Raw genomic sequence first — 22,112 nt, 5'->3', positions numbered from 1 at the left:
CAGCTAAGCTAAGCTGAGCTGAAACACAGTTCTCTTTTTGTCCAGATCCACTCCCCCCACAGCTAAAAAGCACTCCCTAGGAGCACACTTAACCCCTTGATCACACACAGTGTTAACCTCTTCCCTGCCAGTGTCATTTATACAGTAACAGTGCATTTCTTTTTTCTAGCACTGATCACTGTATTGGTGTCACTGGTTCCCAAAAAGTGCCACAGGCAGTGTCAGATTTGTCCACCGCAATGTCGCAGTCCCGCTAAAAATCACGGATCGCCGCCATTACTAGTAAAAACAAAAAAAAAAGTCCATAAATCTTTCCCCTAGTTTGTAGACGCGATAACTTTTGCACAGACCAATCAATATACATTTATTAGGATTTTTTTTTTACCAAAAATATGTAGCAGAATACAAATGATGAAAAAATTTGGATTTTTTTTATTGGAAATGTTTTATAGCCGAATTTTATTTATTTTTTTTTTTTAATTGTTGTTTTGTTTATAGGGCAAAAATTAAATAACTTTTATGCAAACTAATGCAAATATACTTATTACCAAAAATATGTAGCGGAATAAAAATTGGCCTAAATTGATGGAATTTCTTTTTTTTGGGTGGAAGTTATATAGCAGAATGTGAAAAATTTAGTTTTTTTTTCTTTTTCTGAAATGTCGCTCTCTTTTTGTTTATAGCGTAAAAAATAAAAATCGCACAGGTGATCAAATACCACCAAAAGAAAGCTCTGTTTGTTGGGAAAAAAAAAAAAAAGACATCAAGTTTATTTGGGTATTGGCAGTTAAAACAATGCAGTGATGTGTCACAAAAAATGGCCTGGTCATTAAGGGGGTAAAACCTTCCGAAGCTGAAGTGATTAACCACTTAAGGACCAGGCCTATTTCTGACACTTGTGGTTTACAAGTTAAAATCAGTATTTTTTGGTAGAAAGTTACTTAGAACACCCAAACATTTATATATATATATATATATAAAAAATTATATATATATATATATATATATATATATATATATATATATATATATATATATATATATATATATATATATATATATACATATATACACACACACATTTTTTTAGCAAAGACTCTGGAGAATAAAATGGCAGTAGTTGCAATATTTTTTGTCATGTGGTATTTGACCAGCGGTCGTTCAAACGCTTTAAAAAAAAAAACTAAACAGTAAAGTTGTAAGTTATCCCATGTGATAGCAATAAAGTTAGTACAAAAAAAATAAGTGTAAAAACTTTTTTTGTATAAAATAAAGAATAATAAAAAAATAAAATTTCTAGCAAAAAAAAAAAAAAAAAAAAACAAAAGTAGATTTTTGCATGTAGGGGCGAAGTGTCAGAATAAGTGGGGGTAGTTAAGCTAAGGGGGGGGAGTGAAATTAAAAAAAAAAAAAAAAAAAGAAAGGGGGGTGGCAGCTGCAGATCCTCTTTAAGGAATATGTTTAAATTAACATGAATGTGTTTTTTTTTCCCAAAAAATTGTACTTGAAAAACCGCTGCGCAAAATACTGTGTGACAGAAAAAATTGCAACACCCACCAGTTTATTCAATAGGGTCTCTGATATATATATATATATATATATATATATATATATATATATATATATATATATATATATATATATATATAAAGATTTGGGGGAATCTAAGTAATTTTCTAACAAAAAAAAAAGTAGGTTTTTACATTTAGGGGCAAAGTGTCAGAATAGGCTTGGGAAGGAGGTGGTTAAAGGGGGGGGGGTTAACAAAAAAAAAAAAAGGGGGGGTGGCAGGTGCAGATCCTCTTTAGGAAATATGTTTAAAGTTTTTTTGTGTCCAGGGTTCAACGTAAAATAAACCAAAATCCCTGCACGGCGCTCAAAGATAAAAGACAACGGGGTGATATTTTCTCATTTTAATTTACTTTGAAATATTCAGAGTTCACCAAGAAGTAAATGAAGACAGATGAGATATAAAAGTATATATACTCCTATAGAATGGATCTATATAAATATACAGCCTGACACCACAGCCAAGTCTGCAGCTTTCTGCCCGGCTACAAAGACCAAATGTGTCAGAAAAGTCAAAAGTATTATTAATTATTTTTTTTTTTTTTACCATTATTATTTTATTTATTTTTAATATCAGACCCACCAGAGCTGCCCCCCACCATTGTGAAGTCTCACTCCTGCTGCTGCGTTCTACATACCGTAAAATAAACTTTAGGGATACCCGTGCTGAAGGAAACCTGCAGGCTGCCCTTGCCGACATGCTCCCTCTGAAAATGCCAGAAACCTGGCTGTGATTGCCGATCCCCAGGCTGCAATACATTCTGAGCTACTGACCTTGAATACAGTAAAGAGGTTGGGAGTGCTCTATGCTTGTTTCAGTTCCTGACTCAGAAAGTACTGAAGCCAGAAAAAGCCAGGCTAGTAGCATTTTTTTTTTTTTTTCGGATGGAGGTCAGCAATGGAAACCTATAGGCTTCTTTTAGGACAGGAGGTCAGGGGGAGGGACAGCCACAGCAGGTGGGCGGAGCTGAGAATCTGCTGCTGGACACAGAAGAAGCCATTGGATGATTTCATCTGAATAAAATAAAATCTCCTATTGGTTTGAACTGAGCATTTTTAGGGGCGGGTCCAAGTCTAGAAAAAGCGTGAATTGGTGGAAGGGGGGAGGGGTACAATGAGAACACGGATGACCAAAATGTGAAACTTAAAGGGTCACACCACTCAAATAAAACATTTTGGTTATAAGCGGATCCTTGGGGGTTGAAGTCGCCTATCAGCCTTGGGGGTTTCGAAAGCAAAGATCTCTCTTCCCGACTCTGACCCATTGCTGCCATTGCAGAACCAAAAGGAGCAGTCTCACTCATGCTGCTGCACTCTCCGGAGGATGTCAGAAATGAACAGTGAAGGATCCAGCCATAAGGGCAGCAAAGCTGGAAATCGGGGGGTGCAGATCTAAGCAAAGCAGTCCCCAAATGACAGAAGAAAGGGGATCCAACCCAAAAGGCTCCGCCCAAAACTGAGACGTCAGCTGTCCCTTTGATGGTTTTCAATTAACAGACGGCTTCTGAACAGGAGGGAATATAATTTCAGAATCAGGGTGTCATGCTTTGACCTCCACTTCATTCACTGCCAGAGATTTCGGGGAAGTCGAAATTTTGTTTCTTTCTTTCTCCAGTGAAAGTTTCATTAATTCGACCTGAAAGACAAAAAGGAAAACAATGAAACCGTTTGACAAAGAAAGAGCAAATAGACATAAAAGTAATAAGTAACCCCTTAACGCCAGAGCCTCCCGGCCCTTTAAGAGGTTTCTGATGCTGGGAGGCGGGGTTTCTGATCACGTGACCGCCGTGATTGGCTGTCACAGTGGTCAAATGATTGGAAAGCTCTCAGTAGAGACCGGGAGCTTTCCATTAGCCGCCGGTAACTGCTTTGCCTACATCCAGGTATGCATATGCATGCCCGCTCAGCGTTAAGGCCAGTGGCGCCTGGTGCTCCATGAGCCGGGGGGGTGGGGGCCGCAGATGGACCACACCATTTAACCCCCCACCCCGGTTGCCCGCTCACTCACCCTGGACATGTGGAGAGAGGGCAGGCAGCGGCTTCACCTCGGTCTCCTCCCTCCTCCTCCTTGGCCAATGGCATGGCTTCTCCTTTTGGCCAATCGGGAAACTGGTCCCAGGACCCGCTTCCTGATTGGCTAGGAGGAGAATCCATGTGACAATAGTGTAATATTCATTTGCTATTGTCACACAACTGGGTGGGCTCAGGGTGCAGTGCTCTGCCCCCCATCCCACCCTTTATTGAAGCCTATTAGAGCCTCTGGCTCTAATCACGTGCTTCAAAAAAACCCCATTGGAATCCATGCGTCCGGCGCCCTGCATGTACATTAGGGGGCCGGACGCATGGATAGGGGGGGGGCGCCCCTGTGCCCCCAATGGATGCGCCACCACTGGTTAAGGCCCCCCTCCCCGAGAGGCCGCATACATAAATGCATACCGCTGGCATGAAGAGGTTGAAAAAGGCATTTGTATTGCAACATGAAGTGGAGATTGTGATATCTTCCCCATCCTCCTCACTTCGTCCAATCAGAGAATGGTTTGCAATCATTGAGTAAAATGGAAAGTGTTCTCTGAATGGTGAGCGCCCTCCTGTGTGCACAATGCAGTACAGCAGCTGCTTGGTGCAGGACTTGGAATCTAGTGGAGATCATTGGAGTAGTGGTGTAGAAACAATGTTGTAGTAGCAATTTGGTAGCATTGCAGTAGCAATGTAGTAGTGGTGTAGTAGCAGCGCATAACTCCCAACTGTCCCCAATTTTAAAGGGACTGTTTCTGATTTGGAACAAAGTCCCTCTGTCCCTCTTTCCTCTTCATTTGTCCCTCATCATGGTCTGATCTCTATAGTTGCATTTAAAATGCACTTTTTATTGTTCAAAAAGTGTTTCCCAGTGATAAACCTTTCATCCAATTTCTAAATTGCTGCATTTGTAAATTCCACAAACCAGTATAAAGGAATAGTAGTGGTAAAAAAAAAAAAAAAAAAAAACACCTGTGGGTTTAAATCTTTTGTTTTGTAGAATTCTCCTTTAAGAGGGGCGTGGTCGGGGGGGGGGGTGTGTCCTACACCTACATACTTTTGCCAATAGGTTTCCTTTGTTACCGTCTCAAAAATTGGGAGGTATGGCAGTGTAGTACCAGTGTGGTAGCAATGTAGAAGTTCTGAGAAGTGCTGTAGTAGCAGTGTAGTAGCAGTGTAGTAACAATGTAGTAGTCGTGTAGCAGCAGGGCTTTTTTTCAGAGGGAACGTGGGGGAACGCAGTTCCGGCACCTCTAGCACTGAATGCATTTCATGGAAAGGTGTGCTGGAGGGTCTATTGATGTTGGCTGCTGGGTGGATCTATTGTCACTGTTGAGGATCTATTTTTGTGGGGATCTACTGTTGCTGGGTAGGTCTATTTTTGTTGGCTAGGGGGGTCTTATGTTGCTGGGGGGGGGGGTCAATTGTTGCCGGGACGGATCTACTGTTGAGGGAGGGGTCTGTTGTTGCTGCTGAGGCTCTATAGTTGCTAGATTGGTATTTTGTTGCGGGGGGGGTCTGTTGCTGTGTGGGGGATGTATTGTTGTTGTGGTGGGTCCATTGTTGCTGCGATGGGATCAATCAAATTCCCTACAAATTACTTAGTAGCACAAAATGATACTTGGTTTGGTATTCTCTAAAAGGGGTGGTACTGGGAGGTGGGAGGGGGTTGAGCCAAGATAAAGTGCTCAGAGGTGGGTAGGGGGCGGAGACAAAGGCCCACCCAGAAGGGGGAAGTTCCTGCACCTATCGTCTGAGAAAAAAAGCTCTGTGTAGCAGCAATGTGGTAGCAGTGTAGTAGTGTAATAGCAGTGTAGTAGCAATGACTCCAACAGTGTTTTTCTGCTTTCACAGGGATCCCAAAGGTATGGCTACCTAGAAGAGATGTTTGAGAGGAGATATGATAGCGATATACAAATAAATGAATGGGGATTCTAGCCTAGGGAAAAAAAAACGATTTAGCCTCAGGGATGTTAAAAAGAGATATCACTCAATTAATTTTAAGGTGAAGCGGTTTAACCTTGACATGAACGGGCGGCCCTAGGTGCGACAAATGCCCCAAAGTAGCTCCAGAATCTTTTCCGTCGCATAGCATTGGGTGCACATTTTGGCGCATGATAAACAATCTGCTAACTGCACTTAGGGTGCCATTACCAATTAATGGCACCCGACGTGAAACCCGCAATATCGCGTATCCGAAAAGTGCGGCAAAATGCAAATTGTTGTGTGTTTTGCCGCACATTTATGAAACATGCAGGTGTGAATTCTCCCTTCTAAAAAGGCAACTTTTTAGAAGGGAGAATGGGATACCAATTAATCGCTTTACGACCGCCCGCCGCAAGCAGCCGATCCTGGGCGAATCGCAGTACATGTACAGCGCTTGCTCTCAGGAGGCTAGGGGGAGAGTGCGCACCGCCGGCGGCGGTCTTCCGCCTGTCAGCGGGGAAGCCGATGCAGCGGGCAGGCGGCTCCAATTGCCGTCATTTCAAAAGACTGTGGACTCTATAATCATGGACTCTGTCATTGGAATCGGATATGCTGGTTTACATCACTCGTTTGTGAGTAGAAACCTTTTAATTTGTTTTAAATAAAAGCCCTACTGAGGAAAAGTGCCGGTTCACAGGGGCGTAACTACAGGGGTTGCAGGGGTTGCGATTGCAACCGGGCCCCATGCTCCAGGGGGCCCGTGCGGCTCCCCTGTACACCTGGATAGGAGGGGGGGGGGCAGCATGTAGAGAAATCACTGTCCTCCTTATTCCTCCCATGAAAAAGGGCCCCGCAAAGAGAGTAAAGGGCCCCAGGATCAGTGGGAAGAGCACCAGGCTTGAAGGGAAGGGCCCCGGCCAGGGGTCAGGGGGGCCCTTCATGGTTTCTTGCACCGGGGCCCTGAAGATTCTAGTTACGCCTCTGCCGGTTCACACTACCGCGGCACAACTTTGGGGGCGACCTGTGAAGTCGCATGCACTGCGACTTCGGCGCAACTTGCACGGACTTCATATAATGAATGTCTATGCAAGTCGCTCTGATGTCGCCCCGAAGTAGTGCAGGAACTATTTTCTAAGTCGGAGCGACTTAAGTCGCTCCTATTAGAATGGTTCCGGTAGCACCGCATGGACCGCGACTTGTCAGGCTGACCAGTCGTGGTAGTGTGAATGGGCACTAATGCACTAGGCTGGTGCGCCCTTTCTTTGTGTTTTTGTTTGCAGGGCTCCAATTGCCGCCAGGCACCCACGATCGCTCCCCGCTCAGAGAGAAGGACGGTCAGCTATTGTAAACACATCTGACCGCTCCTCTCCCTGGAATGATCACAGAGCTCTTGTGATCCTTTTATATAGGATCATAGGTCTTTATGGTCATTTCACAAGCCACGCCCCCTCACAGTTAGAATCACTCCCCTAGGCTCACATTTAACCCCTTAATCACCCACAATGTTAACCCCTTCCCTGCCAGTGTCATTAGTACAGCAACCGTGCATATTTTTAGCACCGATTACTGTAGTAATGTCACTGGTCCCCCCAAAAGTGTCAAAAATGTCAGTTAGGGGTCCGATCTGTCCGCCGCAATGTCGCAGTCCCGTTAAAAATTGCAAATCACCGCCATTACTAGTAAAAAAAAAAAAAAAAAAAAAAAAAAAAGACAATAAAAATGACATAAATCTTTCCCGTAGTTAGAAGACGCAATAACTTTTGCGCAAACCAATCAAAATACGCTTATTACAATTTTTTTTTTACCAAAAATATGTAGCAGAAAACAAATTGGCCTAAAATGTTAAAAAATTTTGATTTTTACATTTTCTTTTTTGGGGAATGCTATATAGCAGAATGTGAAAAATATTGTTTTTTTTCTTTTTTAGAATTGTCGCTATTTTTTTTTTGTTTATAGCGCAAAAAATAAAAAAAAATACGCACAGCTGATCAAATACCACCAAAAGAAAGCTCTATTTGTGTGGAAAAAAGGACATCAATTTTATTTGGGTACAGCATCGCACGACCGCAAAATTGTCCGTTAAAGTAACGCAGTGCCGAATCGCAAAAATAGGCCCTGGTCTTTGAGCAGCCAAATCCTCCGGGGCTTAAGTGGTTAACAAAATTACTGCCTAGCTTTCTCCTGCGGAGAAGGCCAATACCCAATCGTGAAGACTGTATGAGTGGGCGGCAACTGTCAGAGGGCATAAAGAGAAATATTGTTTTTTGTTTTTTTTTTTTTTCAAAATTGTCGCTCTTTTTTTGTTTATAACGCAAAAAATAAAAATAGCACAGGTGATCAAATATCACCAAAAGGAAGCAGTGCCGAATGGCAAAATAGGGCCTGTTTAGGAAGGGGGAAAATCCTTCTGGTCTTAAAGTGGTTAACATTGTTACATCTACAACTAGAAAAGAGATACATAGAATCATTTGTCTACTTACTGAAAGTTTAGATGTTCAATCCGCATGTATCCAACTGAAAGAGAAGCGCAGCCATTATTCTCCATATCTTATCATTTATAGATCACTATTCAGAGGAATACTGTACAATGTCTCCAAGTATAATTACGAAGTTTAATAAACAATGAGGATTTGAACCTGAAAAACAAATGGATAATCGCAATTTTTTTTTTTTTTTTACTTACCTGGTTTAGAATAAAATATACTTACCTTACTTCCTCTTCCTCCCCTCGGCGGCCACGGCGATTCGGCACTTCCTGGCTTGCAATGATTCCTGGGAGCTGAACGTCATCACTCCCAGGAATCAATGCACTGCACCGGTGTTGTAAAATTTTGTCGGACCCGTGAAAAAAATCGGACCTCGTCACTTCCGGTTATGGGAGTCTCAAGTGCGCATGCACACAAGACATTATCTTGGTTTGGTAAACTTATAACACAGAGCGGCCAGTTGAATGAGAGGAGGCGGGGCTGAGGTGGGACGGAAGACACCGCCGCGTCATCTGCAGAGCTGAATAGAGGAGGCGGGACGGAGGTGCGGCCGTGTAATAAATGCAGGACTTTAGCGACTCCTTCTGTTTTATTATCTTTACTAATTATCGTATTATTTATCCTTAGGATTTCATTACATTTAGTATTTCTTATTTTATATTATAGAAATACTAAATGTAATGAAATCCGAAGGATAAATAATACGATAATTACTAAAGATAATAAAACAGAAGGAGTCGCTTAAGCCCTGCATCTATTACACGGCCGCACCTCCGTCCTGCCTCCTCAGCCAGCTCTGCATATGTGCCTCCCTCCCTGATGTCTCGATGACGCGGCGGTGTCCTCCGTCGCACCTCAGTCCCGCCTTCTCTCAATCAGCTGTCCGCTCTCTGTTATAATTTTTCCAAACCTCGAAAAATGTCTTCTGCGCATGCGCACGGACGACTCCTATCAGCTGTTTTGTGATGCTCTGTCACCGGAAGTGACGAGGTCTGATTTTTTCACGGGTCCGAGAAAATTTTAGAACACCGGCCCCGCTCGTCAGTTCCGGTTCAGGCTCGTCATACCTTGCAAAACAGCTTCTGGGCATGCCCAGAAGCGGTGCAGGGATGACGCTGCGGCACCGGAAGTGACGTCGGGGCCGGTGCAGGGCATCGTGGGACCGAACAAGAAGGAAGAGGACGCAGAAGAGGATCGCGCTGGCTTCAAGCTGCCCACACCTGAGATGGCAGCGCTGGAGAATACATTCTCAAGGTAAGTATTTCTCCTAAAAGGTAAGTGCAACCCGGGACAGTACAGAGGATATCCATTGTGGAATGCGGTAGCCCGGACTGTCCCGGGGGTATTTTTATTTAAAAAAAACGTTCACTGGGTGGAACTCCGCTTTAGATCAGTATTTTTTTTTGCTAGAAAATTACTCATAACAACTAAACATTTAATATTTTTATTATATTTTTATTTTTAGCCGAGACCCTAGGGGAATAAAATGGTGATCGTTGCAATTTTTATGTCACACTGTATTTGCGCAAATATTCATATATTTTGGAAAAAATCCACAAAAAAAAAAAAAAAAAGAAAAACAATATACACTCCAATTTTTCATAAAACATGAATGATAACGTTACGCAGAGTAAATAGATAACCAACATGTCATGCTTTAAAACTGCACACACTTGTGGAATGGCGACAAACTACATTACTTAAAAATATGTTTAGCGTTACAGAGGAGGTCTAGCGCAAGAATTATTGCTCTCACTCGAACATCCGTGGTGATACCTTACATGTGTGCTGCAAAGTGCAAACATCAATTACATATGCCTGCGTTCGCTTCTGCACGTGACTAAAGAGAAATGTGGGTGCTTTAAATTTTTTTTTTTTTTTCTTACGTAATTTTTTATTTTTACACTGTCCCTTTAATTTTTTTTTTAAATCCTTTTTATTCCTATTACAAGGAATGTAAAAATCCCTTGTAATAGAAATAAGGATGACATATTCTCTTTATGAAGAGACGTGGGGTCAAATAGACCCCAAATCTCTCCTTTATCTTTAAAAGCAAAAGATTAAAAAAAATATATATATATATATATATTTCAGATCTTTTTTTTTTTTTTTTAAAGCAGAAGTTTACTTTCACACTAGACCAGAAGCGACATCATGATGCCTCTCTGGTCCTTCAAGGCCAGAGAGGTGATCAGAGATGATTTGGTCTCTGGTAACCTCCATGACTAGCCAGCTGCACCCTTTGGATCGTTTCTTGGGTGCCCCCATAAAAACGGCAAGCCCAAGAAACACAGACAAGTGGCAGGGGGGGGGGGGGGGGGAGAGAGGGGAGATGTCCTGAGAAAGCTAGCCGCCAGCTGAAAAAAAAAAAAATACCAGGGTTATGCAAACCGCAATATATATATATATATATATATATATATATATATATATATATATATATATATATATATATATATATATATATATATACATATACACATACATACATACATATATACATACATACATATATACACACACACACACGTATTGCGGTCAGCAGGTGGTAATGGCCAAAATGCAATACAGTAAATCCCCGCTCCATCCCGGTTCAGTTTTTGTGGTCCCGGTATATATATATTTTTTTCTGTAATGTTATTTTACTATATAAATCATTGAAGATTAAATATTTTTGTGTTTTCCGTAGCTCTTGCTCTGTCTCTCAGTATCTTTTATGTGTTTAAATGAGTTTCTATTGTTTTGAAAGTGTGTTTAAAGACCTTAAAATGCTTTTTTACTTTTCGTGGGTGGGTCCGGAACGTAACCCCTGCGATGGAGGGGGGGTTTACTGTATATTCGATCATTGAGAACTTTCAGAAAACAATACCACATTTTGTCCACTAGATGATGCTGATGATACAGGAGAAATATAGGCAATTTTTTTAATTTTTTTTTTATTTTACCATTATAGATAGAGTAAAGGAAGGTTATAACCCCTGCCAGTTTTTTTTTTTTTTCTTTTTTTGCTATTCTGTGCCCCATTGGGGAGATTTCCTTTCACTTCCTGTCCCATAGCCAAAACAGGAAAGAGGAAATCCCTGGAAATAAAGGGAATCCCTTGCCCCCCCCCCCCCAGGTCACTAGAACTGGTGTCCCTTTTGAAAGATTTCTCTTCTATTACTGTGCTGGGGACAACCCAGAATTTGGGATTTTATTTTACTTCCACTTTCAATGATAATGGTAAACAGGACACAGAGAGGGTGATATGGGGGCACAGACAGCAATAAAAGCCTGACAAGGGTTTTGATCTCTTTCCACAAAATAAAATTTACACTTCATTTACAGGAACACTATTTACAAAAAAAAAAGTCAGATTCTTTTTTTTTTTTTTTTTAACACACACATCTATAGATTGCAACAAATATATTTTTTTTACTGTAAGATATCACAAAAAGAAAACTTTGTATGTCCTGGAAAAAAAATAAAGGAAATTACATGTAATACTTTATTGCAAAGTTTTATCCATAGGTGTGCACAGTCTATTGCATTATGGTGTGCATCCCGCAGCTCAAAACACGCGTGCATGCGCGTGTGTATGTATTGTATGTATGGCGTCAGTAGAGCACTGGACGGTGTCAGCTTATTTTATTTTTATTATCTCTTACAATTTTATTTATTTTTACAATTTTCTTTTAGGAGCCCTGTTGGGGGACTTTGGTGGAATATCAGGAGTCTCTGTGCAGCACGGGGTGATTAGGGGGTGCCAGGGCATATCTGGCACACACTGTGCGCACATCTATGGTTATACCTGAATAAACCAAATCCATAGCAGAAATGTAAACATTTCTCTGATGCATATGGGGTGTACAGGAATTACATTAAACATATTTATAAACAATATACACAGTGCATCCGGAAAGTATTCACAGCGCTTCACTTTTTCCACATTTTGTTATGTTTCAGCCTTATTCCAATATGGAATAAATTCATTATTTTCCTCGAAATTCTACAAACAATTCCCCATAATGACAACATAAAGAATTTTGTTTGAAATCTTTGCAAATGTATTAAAAAAAAAAAAAAAAGGAAAATAAATCCTATGTACATAAGTATCACGGCCTTTGCTCTATACTTTGTTGAAGTGCCTTTGGCACCAATTACAGCCTCAAGTCTTTTTCAGTATGATGCTACAAGCTTGGCACATCAACTTTTCGGCAGTTTCTCCCATTCTTCTCTGCAGAACCTCTCAAGCTCCATCAGGTTGGATGGGGAGCGTCGGTGCACAGCCATTTTAAGATCTCTCCAGAGATGTTCAAGTCTGGGCTCTGGCTGGGCCACTCAAGGATATTCACAGAGTTGTCCCAATGGCACTCCTATGTTATCTTGGCTGTGTGCTTAGGGTGGTTGTCCTGTTGGAAGATGAGCCTTGGCCCAGTCTGAGGCCCATAGCGCTCTGGAGCAGGATTTCATCAAGGAGGTCTCTGTACATTGTGTCATTTATCTTTCCCTCGATCCTGACTAGTCTCCCAGTTTCTGCCGCTGAAAAACATCCCCACAGCATGATGCTGCCACCACCATGTTTCACAGCTCTGAAACGCGTCGTGCCATTGGTTCTTCTCTGGTGACGTCACGCAGCGTGCGCTGCGTTCCAGCGTGGTTCTTGAGCGCCCAGCCGCACTTGGTACCCGGAAGACCGGAGGATCCTCTACCTAGCGTCTGATCGTCTATCCGGCAAGCACCAAGCATTCCATCCTGCGGGACCTCGGGGCCTACAGCTACGTTTTCCATCTATCACCGGAGATTACAAGCCTTGATTACTCTCTATCTAGTGAGTTGCTTTTATTATGATGTCCATTTTTACAATACATTGCTGCACTTAGAGGCGCCCTGTGTCTCTCTCTTTTTTCCACATGCTTCACTGTAGGGATGGTATTGGCCTGGTGATGAGCGGTGCCTGGTTTCCTCCAGACATGATGCTTGCCATTCAGGCCAAAGAATCTTTGTTTCATCAGACCAGAGAATTTTGTTTCTCATGGTCTGAGAGTCCTTCAGGTGCCTTTTGTCAAACTCCAGACGGGCTGTCCTGTGCCTTTTACTGAGGAGTGGCTTCCATCTGGCCACTCTACCATACAGACCTGATTGATGGAGTGCTTCAGAGATGGTTGTTCTTCTGGAAGGTTCTCCTCTCTCCACAGAGAAACAATGGAGCTCTGTCAGAGTGACCATCGTGTTCTTGGTCACCCCCCTGTCTAAGGCCCTTCTCCCACGATCGCTCAGTTTGGCCGGGCTCCCGGTCTAGGAAGAGTCCTGGTGGTTCCAAACTTCTTCCATTTATGGATGATGGAGGCCACTGTGCTCATTGGGATCTTTAATTCTGCAGAAATAATTCTGTACCCTTCCCCATATCTGTGCCTTGATACAATCTGGTCTTGGAGGTCTACAGACAATTCCTTGGACTTCATGGCTTGATTTGTGCTCTGACATGCACTGTTAACTGTGGGGCCTTATATAGACAGGTGTGTGTCTTTCCAAATCATGTCCAATCAACTGAATTTACCATAGTGGGCTCCAATCAAGTTGTAGAATCATCTCAAGGATGATCAGTGGAAAAAAGATGCACCTGAGCTCAATTTTGAGTGTCATTGCAAAGGCCGTGATACCTATGTACATGGGATTATTTTCATTTTTAACCACTTGCCGACTGCTCACTAGAGCACTACTGCGGCAAAGTGGTTCGATAACGTCTGGCGACGTAGTACTACGTCACCAGACATTCCCCATTCTCGGCGGCGCGCGCGCAGCCGGAGGCTCGCTCCCGCTGTATTCAGTCACAGCGGGAGTCGGGCCAGGGTAGGAGCCGCTGCTCTTCCCCGATCATCGGGGAATCGAGTGTGGAGATCCGTCCGCTTGTGTAAACACAAGCGGGCGGATCTCCTAAGTGACAGGCAGGGTCAGATTGCAGGGTTCAGCATAGCTGAACATACGATCTGTCCCTGTGTCACTCAGTCCCCTCCCCCCACACATGTCAGTAAGCACCAGGCATACATTAACCCCTCCTCCCTCTCCAATAAAATTAACCCCTTCCTTGCCAGTGTCATTTTTACAGTAACAGTGCATATTTATAGCACTGATTACTACAGTAATGTCACTAGTAACCCCAAAAGTGTCAAAAATGTCAGTTAAGGGTCCGATCTGTCCGCCGCAATGTCGCAGTCCCGCGAAAAAAAAAAAAAAAAAAAAAATCGCAGATCGCCGCCATTACTCGTTAAAAAAAAAAAACACCAAAAATGACAGAAATCTTTCCCTTAGTTAGTAAACGCAATAACTTTTGCGCAAACCAATCAAAATACGCTTATTGTGATTTTTTTTTTTACCAAACATATGTAGCAGAAAACAAATTGGCCAAAAATTTTTAAAAAAAATTTATTTTTACATTTTTTTGGGGGGGAATTTCATATAAAAAAATGTGAAAAATATTATTTTTTCAAAATTTATGCTCTTTTTTTGTTTATAGCGCAAAAAATAAAAAATCGCACAGGTGATCAAATACCACCAAAAGAAAGCTCTGTTTGTGAGAAAAAAAAAGGACGTAAATTTCGTTTGGGTACGGCGTCGCACGACCGCGCAATTGTCAGTTAAAGTCGCACAGTGCCGAATCGCGAAAAGTGGCCCAGACGTAAGACAGCAAAATCCTCCGGTGGTAAAGTGGTTAATTTTTAATACATTTGCAAAGATTTCAAACAACTTCTATCACATTATCATGGGGTATTGCTTGTAGAATTTTGAGGAAAGTTATTAATTTAATCCAGGAAAAAGTGAAGCTCTGTCAATACTTTCCGGATGCACTGTAACACATACAGACCCCTTCTCATAGATTATTTTTATATTATTTAATGATTTGTGCATGCATAAGAGCTACATCCTTTCTAAGCCCAGTCAATCAAGATGGCCAGAGGCTCCTGAACCTAGAAGAAGATGAGGAGAAGATGGGAACACCGACGGTGGAACAACAATGTAAATCGAGGACGTAACATGTTTGGGCAGGTGGCAGGCCACTTTATAATCCCAAGGTGCCATACTAAGCAAAAACTGTGTGCTATGCACATTGTGGCACAAGCTCCTATGAGGCTGAAGATCTGACTTTGACTTTAGAATAGAGATTCAAAATGATCATCTATTGAACCTTATTATGTTTGTCTGTTTTTGTACTCTTTATTGCATACAACCCCATGTGTACTTGGCTATCCTTAGACAGTATGATGGTTTAAATATTAGCATTGTGGTCTTGTAGCGCTGGTGTCCTGGGTTGCATCCCCAACTCTGTTTTCTGCCCACCGTCTAGAAATAAAGATTTACAGACAAAACTCACATTTGCCCTCATAGTTGCGGCAGATGATCTGATCCTCGTTGGTGACATCAATGACTTCGACAGTCTCTCCTGGCTTTACTTGGAGCCCCATTTTGACTTTTGGGCTCAGAGGAGCCGAATCGCTGACGGTGGCGATGCTAAAAACGTTGATTTCACCGGTATACTGAACCATAAAGAGAGAGAGAGAAAAAAAAAGAAAGTCAATGAAATAGAATAACTTATTCTTAAATGGTCCACTCCATGTATCCCTACATCCACCTCAGCAGCTACAGACACTAAGAACGAATAAGGTTCAAATGAAAATTTTTTTTATGATTACGTTTGTGACAAAAACACAATTATATACAGTATCTCACAAAAGATAAACTGATCTTTCCAAGCCAGTAGACTTTACCTTACACATTAGCCGTGTGGGGGGTACTGTGTCAAACGCTTTTGCAAAATCCAAGTATACTACGACCTCAGCCACCCCTCTGTCCAAGGTTTTACTTACCTCCTCATAAAAATAACTCTGGTTTGTCTGACAACTTCTGTCTTCCATGAATCCATGCTGTCTGTGGCTTAAAATATTTTTTCCATCTATGTGGTCTTTTGTTAAACTCTCCAGTATCTTCCCGACTATAGAAGTTAAACTAACAGGTCTATGATTACTTGTCAAAGACTTTGATACCTTTTTAAATATAGGCACCACATTGGCCCTGCACCAATCCAGTGGTACTTTTCCAGTCCTTAACCACTTAAGCCCCGGAAGATTTTACCCCCTTCCTGACCAGGGCCTATTTTGCGATTCTGCACTGCGTGACTTTAACGGACAATTGCGCGGTCATGCAACGCTGTACCTAAGCGAATTTGACGTCCTTTTTTTCCCACAAACAGAGCTTTCTTTTGGTGGTATTTGATCACCTGTGCGATTTTTTGATCATGCGCTATAAACAAAAAAAAGAGCAACAATTTTGCAAAAATATATTTCACATTTTTTTATATGAAATTCCCCCCCCCAAAAAAATGTAAAAATCAAATTTTTTTAACATTTTCGGCCAATTTGTTTTATGCTACATATGTTTGGTAAAAAAAAAAAAAGCAAAAAGCGTATTTTGATTGGTCTGCGCAAAAGTTATCGCGTTTACTAACAAAGGGAAAGATTTTTGTTGTTTTTTTTTTAACGCGTAATGGCGGCGATCTGCGATTTTTTTTTGCGGTACTGCGACATTGCGGCGGACAGATCGGACCCTTGACTGACATTTTTGGGGTTACCAGTGACATTTCTACAGTAATCAGTGCTATACATATGCACGGTTACTGTAAAATTACACTGGCAGTGAAGGGGTTAACTTTTTTTTGAGAGGGAGGGGTTGTGTGTGTCCCTAGGGGCGTGATTCTAACTGTGATTGGCTGTGGCTTGAGGTGTAGGAACAGTGATCAACGGTCCTACATAGTAGAAATGTATGATCTCTGTTTCTACACAGGGGAGAATGACAGGCGGCTTGTTTACATCAGCCGCCTGCCTTTCTCCCTCTGCACCGACGATCGCGAAGTGACGGGCGGACATCGGGTCCACCGGTCACACGCGCGGGGGGGGGGTTCCGTGACCACGCGGGAGCGCGCCTCCGGTGGCGCTCGCTCCCCAAAGCCTCACAGGCTAGTGACGTATATATATATATGTCACTTTGCCTCTGAGGAGCTGACCAGGGCCTATTTTGCGATTCTGCACTGCGTGACTTTAACGGACAATTGCGCAGTCATGCGACGCTGTACCTAAACGAATTTGACGTCCTTTTTTTCCCACAAACAGAGCTTTCTTTTGGTGGTATTTGATCACCTGTGCGATTTTTTGATCATGCGCTATAAACAAAAAAAAGAGCGTCAATTTTGCAAAAATATATTTTTCACATTTTTTTATATGAAATTCCCCCCAAAAAAATGTAAAAATCAAATTTTTTTAACATTTTCGGCCAATTTGTTTTATGCTACATATGTTTGGTAAAAAAAAAAAATCGCAAAAAGCGTATTTTGATTGGTTTGCGCAAAAGTTATCGCGTTTACTAACAAAGGGAAAGATTTTTGTTTTTTTTTTTAACGCGTAATGGCGGCGATCTGCTCTGTCGGTGCAGAGGGAGAAAGGCAGGCGGCTGATGTAAACAAGCCGCCTGGTTAACGAGTCCCTAAAAATTAGAAACAAAGGCTTTGAAATGACAGAGCTCAATTCTTTTAGGATCCGTGGGTGGATGCCATCTGGTCCAGGCTCTTTATCCACCCTTTTTCTGTCTATATATATCTGGACCGTATCACTTTTGAGCCATTATGGATCATTTGGGGCTGTGTCACCACCATGCTCATTCTGGTCATGACTCATGAGCTCCCCCATGCTCCTTTGTATACACAGAGCTGAAGAAAGTATTTAATATATTTACCTTCTCTTTGTCCCCAGTCACTCACTCCAGATTATTTTGTAAAGGGCCTACATGCTCACAGCTGACCTTTTTATTATTAATATATTTAAATATTTTTTTGGGGTTTGCCCTACTATCTTTTGCAATTAAATTTTGAATTTTTGCGTCCTTGATATCCTTTTTACATATTCTGTTATATGCTTTGTAACAATTAAACAATGATAGTGTTCCTTCATTTTTACATTTTTTTAAGAGCTCTCTTCTTATTATTTATAGCTTTTTTAACTTTGGCCAATATTGATTGGTTTGCGCAAAAGTTATCACATCTACAAACTATGGGATATTTTTATGTCATTTTAATTTATTTTTTTACTAGTAATGGCAGTGATCAGCAACATTGCGGCGGACAAATCGGATACCTGGCTGACACTTTTGACACTTTTTTGGGGACCAGTGACATTTCAGTGATCAGTGCTAAAAATATGCACTGTCACTGGCAGGGAACGGGTTAACATCAGGGGCGATCAAAGGGTTAAATGTGTCTCTAGGGCAGGGGTCTTCAAACTATGGCCCTCCAGTTGTTCAGGAACTACAATTCCCATCATGCCTAGTCATGTCTGTGCATGTCAGAGTTTTACAATGCATCATGGGATATGCAGTTCCGCAACAGCTGGAGGGCCGTAGTTTGAGGATCCCTGCTCTAGGGGGTGCTTGCTAACTGTGTGGGGGTTGCTCTGACTGGGGGGGGGGGGAAAGAGATTCGTGTTCCTGCTTAGAAGGTGGCTAGCAAACCCGGGTTCACCGATTGGCTCCCCCTCTGTCCAATCAGCTCGCGATCAAGCCTCCAGAGGCGCGCGTCCGCCACCTAGTGGCTATTGCACAAAATTACGTACAGGTACGTGATTTTGAACAAAAGAGCCACTTTGCCGCAGTCGGCAAGTGGTTAATGCTAAAGTTTGAAATTTGGGGAATACCTGTAGTTTATATTCTTTCTCCCTTGTTAACTTGATAATCTCTAGTAAAATATCATCTTGTAATCTCTACTATATTTTCTGGTGTCTTTTGCATTTGTGCTTTCTCTGTCTGAACCCAGGGTGTCAGAGGTGTCAGGAGGCTTGCAAGGTCAGGGCAACCTCGGGGGGACAGTCATCTTCTAGCTGCCCCTGCAGGGGTGGCACTACAATAATAAATTATTATTATATGACATCACTATACCTTGAACTTCTCCCGGAAAATCTTCTCTTCCTTGGCGAGCTTCTTTGCGGACGCATCGCCTTTCCTGTAAACCAGAATGAAGACAGCAGTAAATTCTAATGCAGTACTCCACCATCAACACATTGCCTTCTAAAATATGATGTAGTGTCGGTGTTTCACCATTCGTGTACAACATAGCAATAGATGAGATGAGAATTTTACCCTTCATTCGGCAGCCCCTCAGTCTTTCCTTTCTGCTCCTTGCCTTTCTTTAATAAGGAGCGCCATGTTGAAGATTTCTCCTGATTTACGTCGGCAGTCAGCCCCTCACAGGCAAAGCGACGTAGGGTTACGTCGCTAGCCTGTGAGGGTCTAGGGAGCGAGCGCGCGCCACAGGAGGTGCGCTCCCGGGAACGGACCCCCCCGTGCGTGTGCCCGACGGACACGATGTCCGCCGGTCACTTGCGATCTTCCGTTACACCGGAAGAAAGGCAGGCGGCTAATGTAAACAAAGCCACCTGTCATTCTCCCCTGTGTAAGAATGGAGATCACACGGTTCTGCTATGTAGGACCGTTGATCTCTGTTCTTACACTAGTAGCCACATCCAATTACAGTTAGAAACACGCCCCTAGGGACACACTTAATCCCTCCCTCTCCAATAAAGTTAACTCCTTCACTGCCAGTATCATTTTTACAGTAACAGTGCATATGTATAGCACTGATTACTGCAATGTCACTGGTAACCCCAAAAGTGTCAAAAATGTCAGTCAAGGGTCCGATCTGTCCGCCGCAATGTCGCAGTCCCGCAAAAAAAAAAAAAAGAAAAGAAAAAAAAAAATCGCAGATCGCCGCCATTAAACAACAAAAATGACAAAAATCTTTCCCTTAGTAAACGCAATAACTTTTGCGCAAACCAATTAAAATACACTTTTTGCGATTTTTTTTTTACCAAAAATAGGTAGCAGAAAACAAATTGGCCTAAAATGTTAAAACATTTTGATTTTTACATTTTTTTTTGGGGAATTTCATATAAAAAAGTGTGAAAAATAGTTATTTTTGCAAAATTTACGCAATTTTTTTGTTTATAGCGCATGATCAAAAAAAAATCGCACAGGTGATCACTCACTGGATATTTTCTCTTTTTTTCCCACCATTCTCTGTAAACCCGAGAGATGGTTGTGTGTGAAAATCCCAGTAGATCAGCCGTCTTTGAAATATATAGACCAGCCCGTCTGGTGCCAACAACCATGCCACGTTCAAAGACACTTAAACCCCCTTTCTTCTCCATCCTGATGCACGATTTGAACTTCAGGAAGTCATCTTCGTCATGTCTAGATGCCTAAATGCATTGAATTGCTGCCATGTGATTGGCTGATTAGCAATTTCTTTTACCAAGCAATTGAACGGGTGTACCTAATAAAGTGGCCGGTGAGTGTATAAAAATCCAAAAAATAAAAAATTTAAAAACAATTCAGTTTTGGCTGAGAGCAGTGATTTTGATAATTTGCAACATTAAATATGCAAACAACATCCCTAGTGACAGCAATAAGCATGACAGATCCTATTAATAGAAAGATCTGGGGTCTATTAGACCCCAGATCTCTCCTTTGTCATGAAAGCATCTGATCATACTAAGATCTGTTTGATCAGATTCCTTACAAGCCAGTAATGGATTGTAAACATCAAACCAAAACAGGACGGGACAAAATCCTTTATATAATAAATGTGAAATCAGGGAGCCCCCCACCAGTTCCAGAACAGCAGCCCCTTCACTCCGTCTTCTTGCCTTGCTGGTTAAATGCGGTAAAGAATTACCATAAACATCCAGGACAAGATAAGCAGGGGGCTCTCGTACTGCAGCATTAAAAGCCCTACCCCCTGACGATTTCAATGGAAAAAAAGAGGTGCTGGGACTCTATCAGTTTAAACAAGGCAGTGAGGGAGCAAAAAACATTTGAAGAGCCCATTGGTGCAAGTTAGGCTACCCGACTGTTGGTACTCCAGTAGGTTACCAGGAAAAGCCCTAACCCCTGATGATGTCCTACTGGACGAAACATACATAGGGTGGAGCTTGAGCATGTTAGCATGTCCAGGGAAGCAGCAGTTGCTCCAAGTTTTCAACAATACAGCTTTTTAATGCTGCACTATCAGACTTCAAATGTTTTTTGAAGGTTATCGGAACTCCTAGCTAGTACCACTTCCTAGGGAAGGAGTTTCACATTTTTACTGCTCCAGAAGTAAAGAACCCTTTCTGAAGTGGAAGGTTAAATCTCTTTGTCGAACCTCAAGTTTTGGCCATGTGTCCTCTTCAGAGACTTTAGAGCATGGGTGTCCAACCTTTTGGCTTCTCTGGGCCACATTGAGTGTAGGGAAATGTTCTCGGGCCGCATATAAAATATATACTAAAGTTAAGGTATATAAGTATTAAAACCCCGCCACACCCTTCCCACGCTGCCGCGCCCCCCCCCCCCCTCAGCACTAGTTTAGCACAACTAGAGGATGATCCCTTCCGAGGCAGCCTCTGCCTACAGTTAGTTGGGAGCCGCTGTGGCTGTGCCCCCGAGCTTACTTCCTTCCTCCCCAGCAAAAAAAAAAATTGTCAGGGGGCAGTGGGCCGCATTGCCTGTGGTTCCGGGCCGCATGCGGCCCCCGGGCCGCAGGTTGGACATGGCCGCTTTAGAGTAAACAGTTTAAGTTACTAGAGTCACCTTGGATATCTTTGCACATTGTAATCCTATCCACTCCTGAGCTCCTCTTCTCTATAGCCACATAAAGCCCAGATTCACATCTGTGATGGGGGTCACTTTGGTTGTGGGGCCCGTGGAACCCAGCTTACCTTAGAAAGGTTGGGAAATCCCTCTCTCAGCTCCCTGGGCCCCTCTTATGTGTAAGTCACCCTGTGTCTATTAGGGACACAGGGTGACCAAGGAAATGGACAGCTACTTAATAGACACTGAGAATATAGTTTGGATTACTTCAAATGGGACAGTCATATTTATCAATCATATAGCTCAAGAAATATATGGAGACTATTCCTGGCCTGTTTGATTCTGAACATGTTCATTGAAAGAGCTGGTCACATTGGCCTCTGTTCCATGTTCTTCATTGGAAGAGACGGACAGTCTGTTACTGGTGGTCTCCTGCTATTGTCTGTGTATTAAAGTGTGATGCGTTTTCTG

General features: G+C 42.3%; 1 protein-coding gene across 1 annotated transcript in view; it reads right to left on the bottom strand.

Annotated features, from left to right (window-relative positions):
• Positions 1-7,987: 7,987 nt before the first annotated feature.
• FYB2 (FYN binding protein 2) overlaps positions 7,988-22,112 on the bottom strand; it is a gene marked incomplete at its 3' end in the record, with an annotated part of 130,337 nt that continues 116,212 nt past the window's right edge. The window contains exons 15-18 of the mRNA XM_082266372.1: positions 19,155-19,258; positions 18,954-19,017; positions 15,349-15,511; positions 7,988-8,025 (exon numbers count right to left, since the gene is read on the bottom strand). Of these exons, the coding sequence (XP_082122498.1) occupies positions 7,988-8,025; positions 15,349-15,511; positions 18,954-19,017; positions 19,155-19,258 (369 nt within the window). The remainder of the gene's footprint in view (positions 8,026-15,348; positions 15,512-18,953; positions 19,018-19,154; positions 19,259-22,112) is intronic.

This window comes from Pelophylax lessonae (genome assembly GCF_965119305.1).
Source record: "Pelophylax lessonae genome assembly, chromosome: 8".
Lineage (NCBI taxonomy): Eukaryota > Metazoa > Chordata > Amphibia > Anura > Ranidae > Pelophylax > Pelophylax lessonae.
Note: the sequence above shows the minus strand (reverse complement) of the source record. Positions and strands in the feature narration are given on the sequence as shown.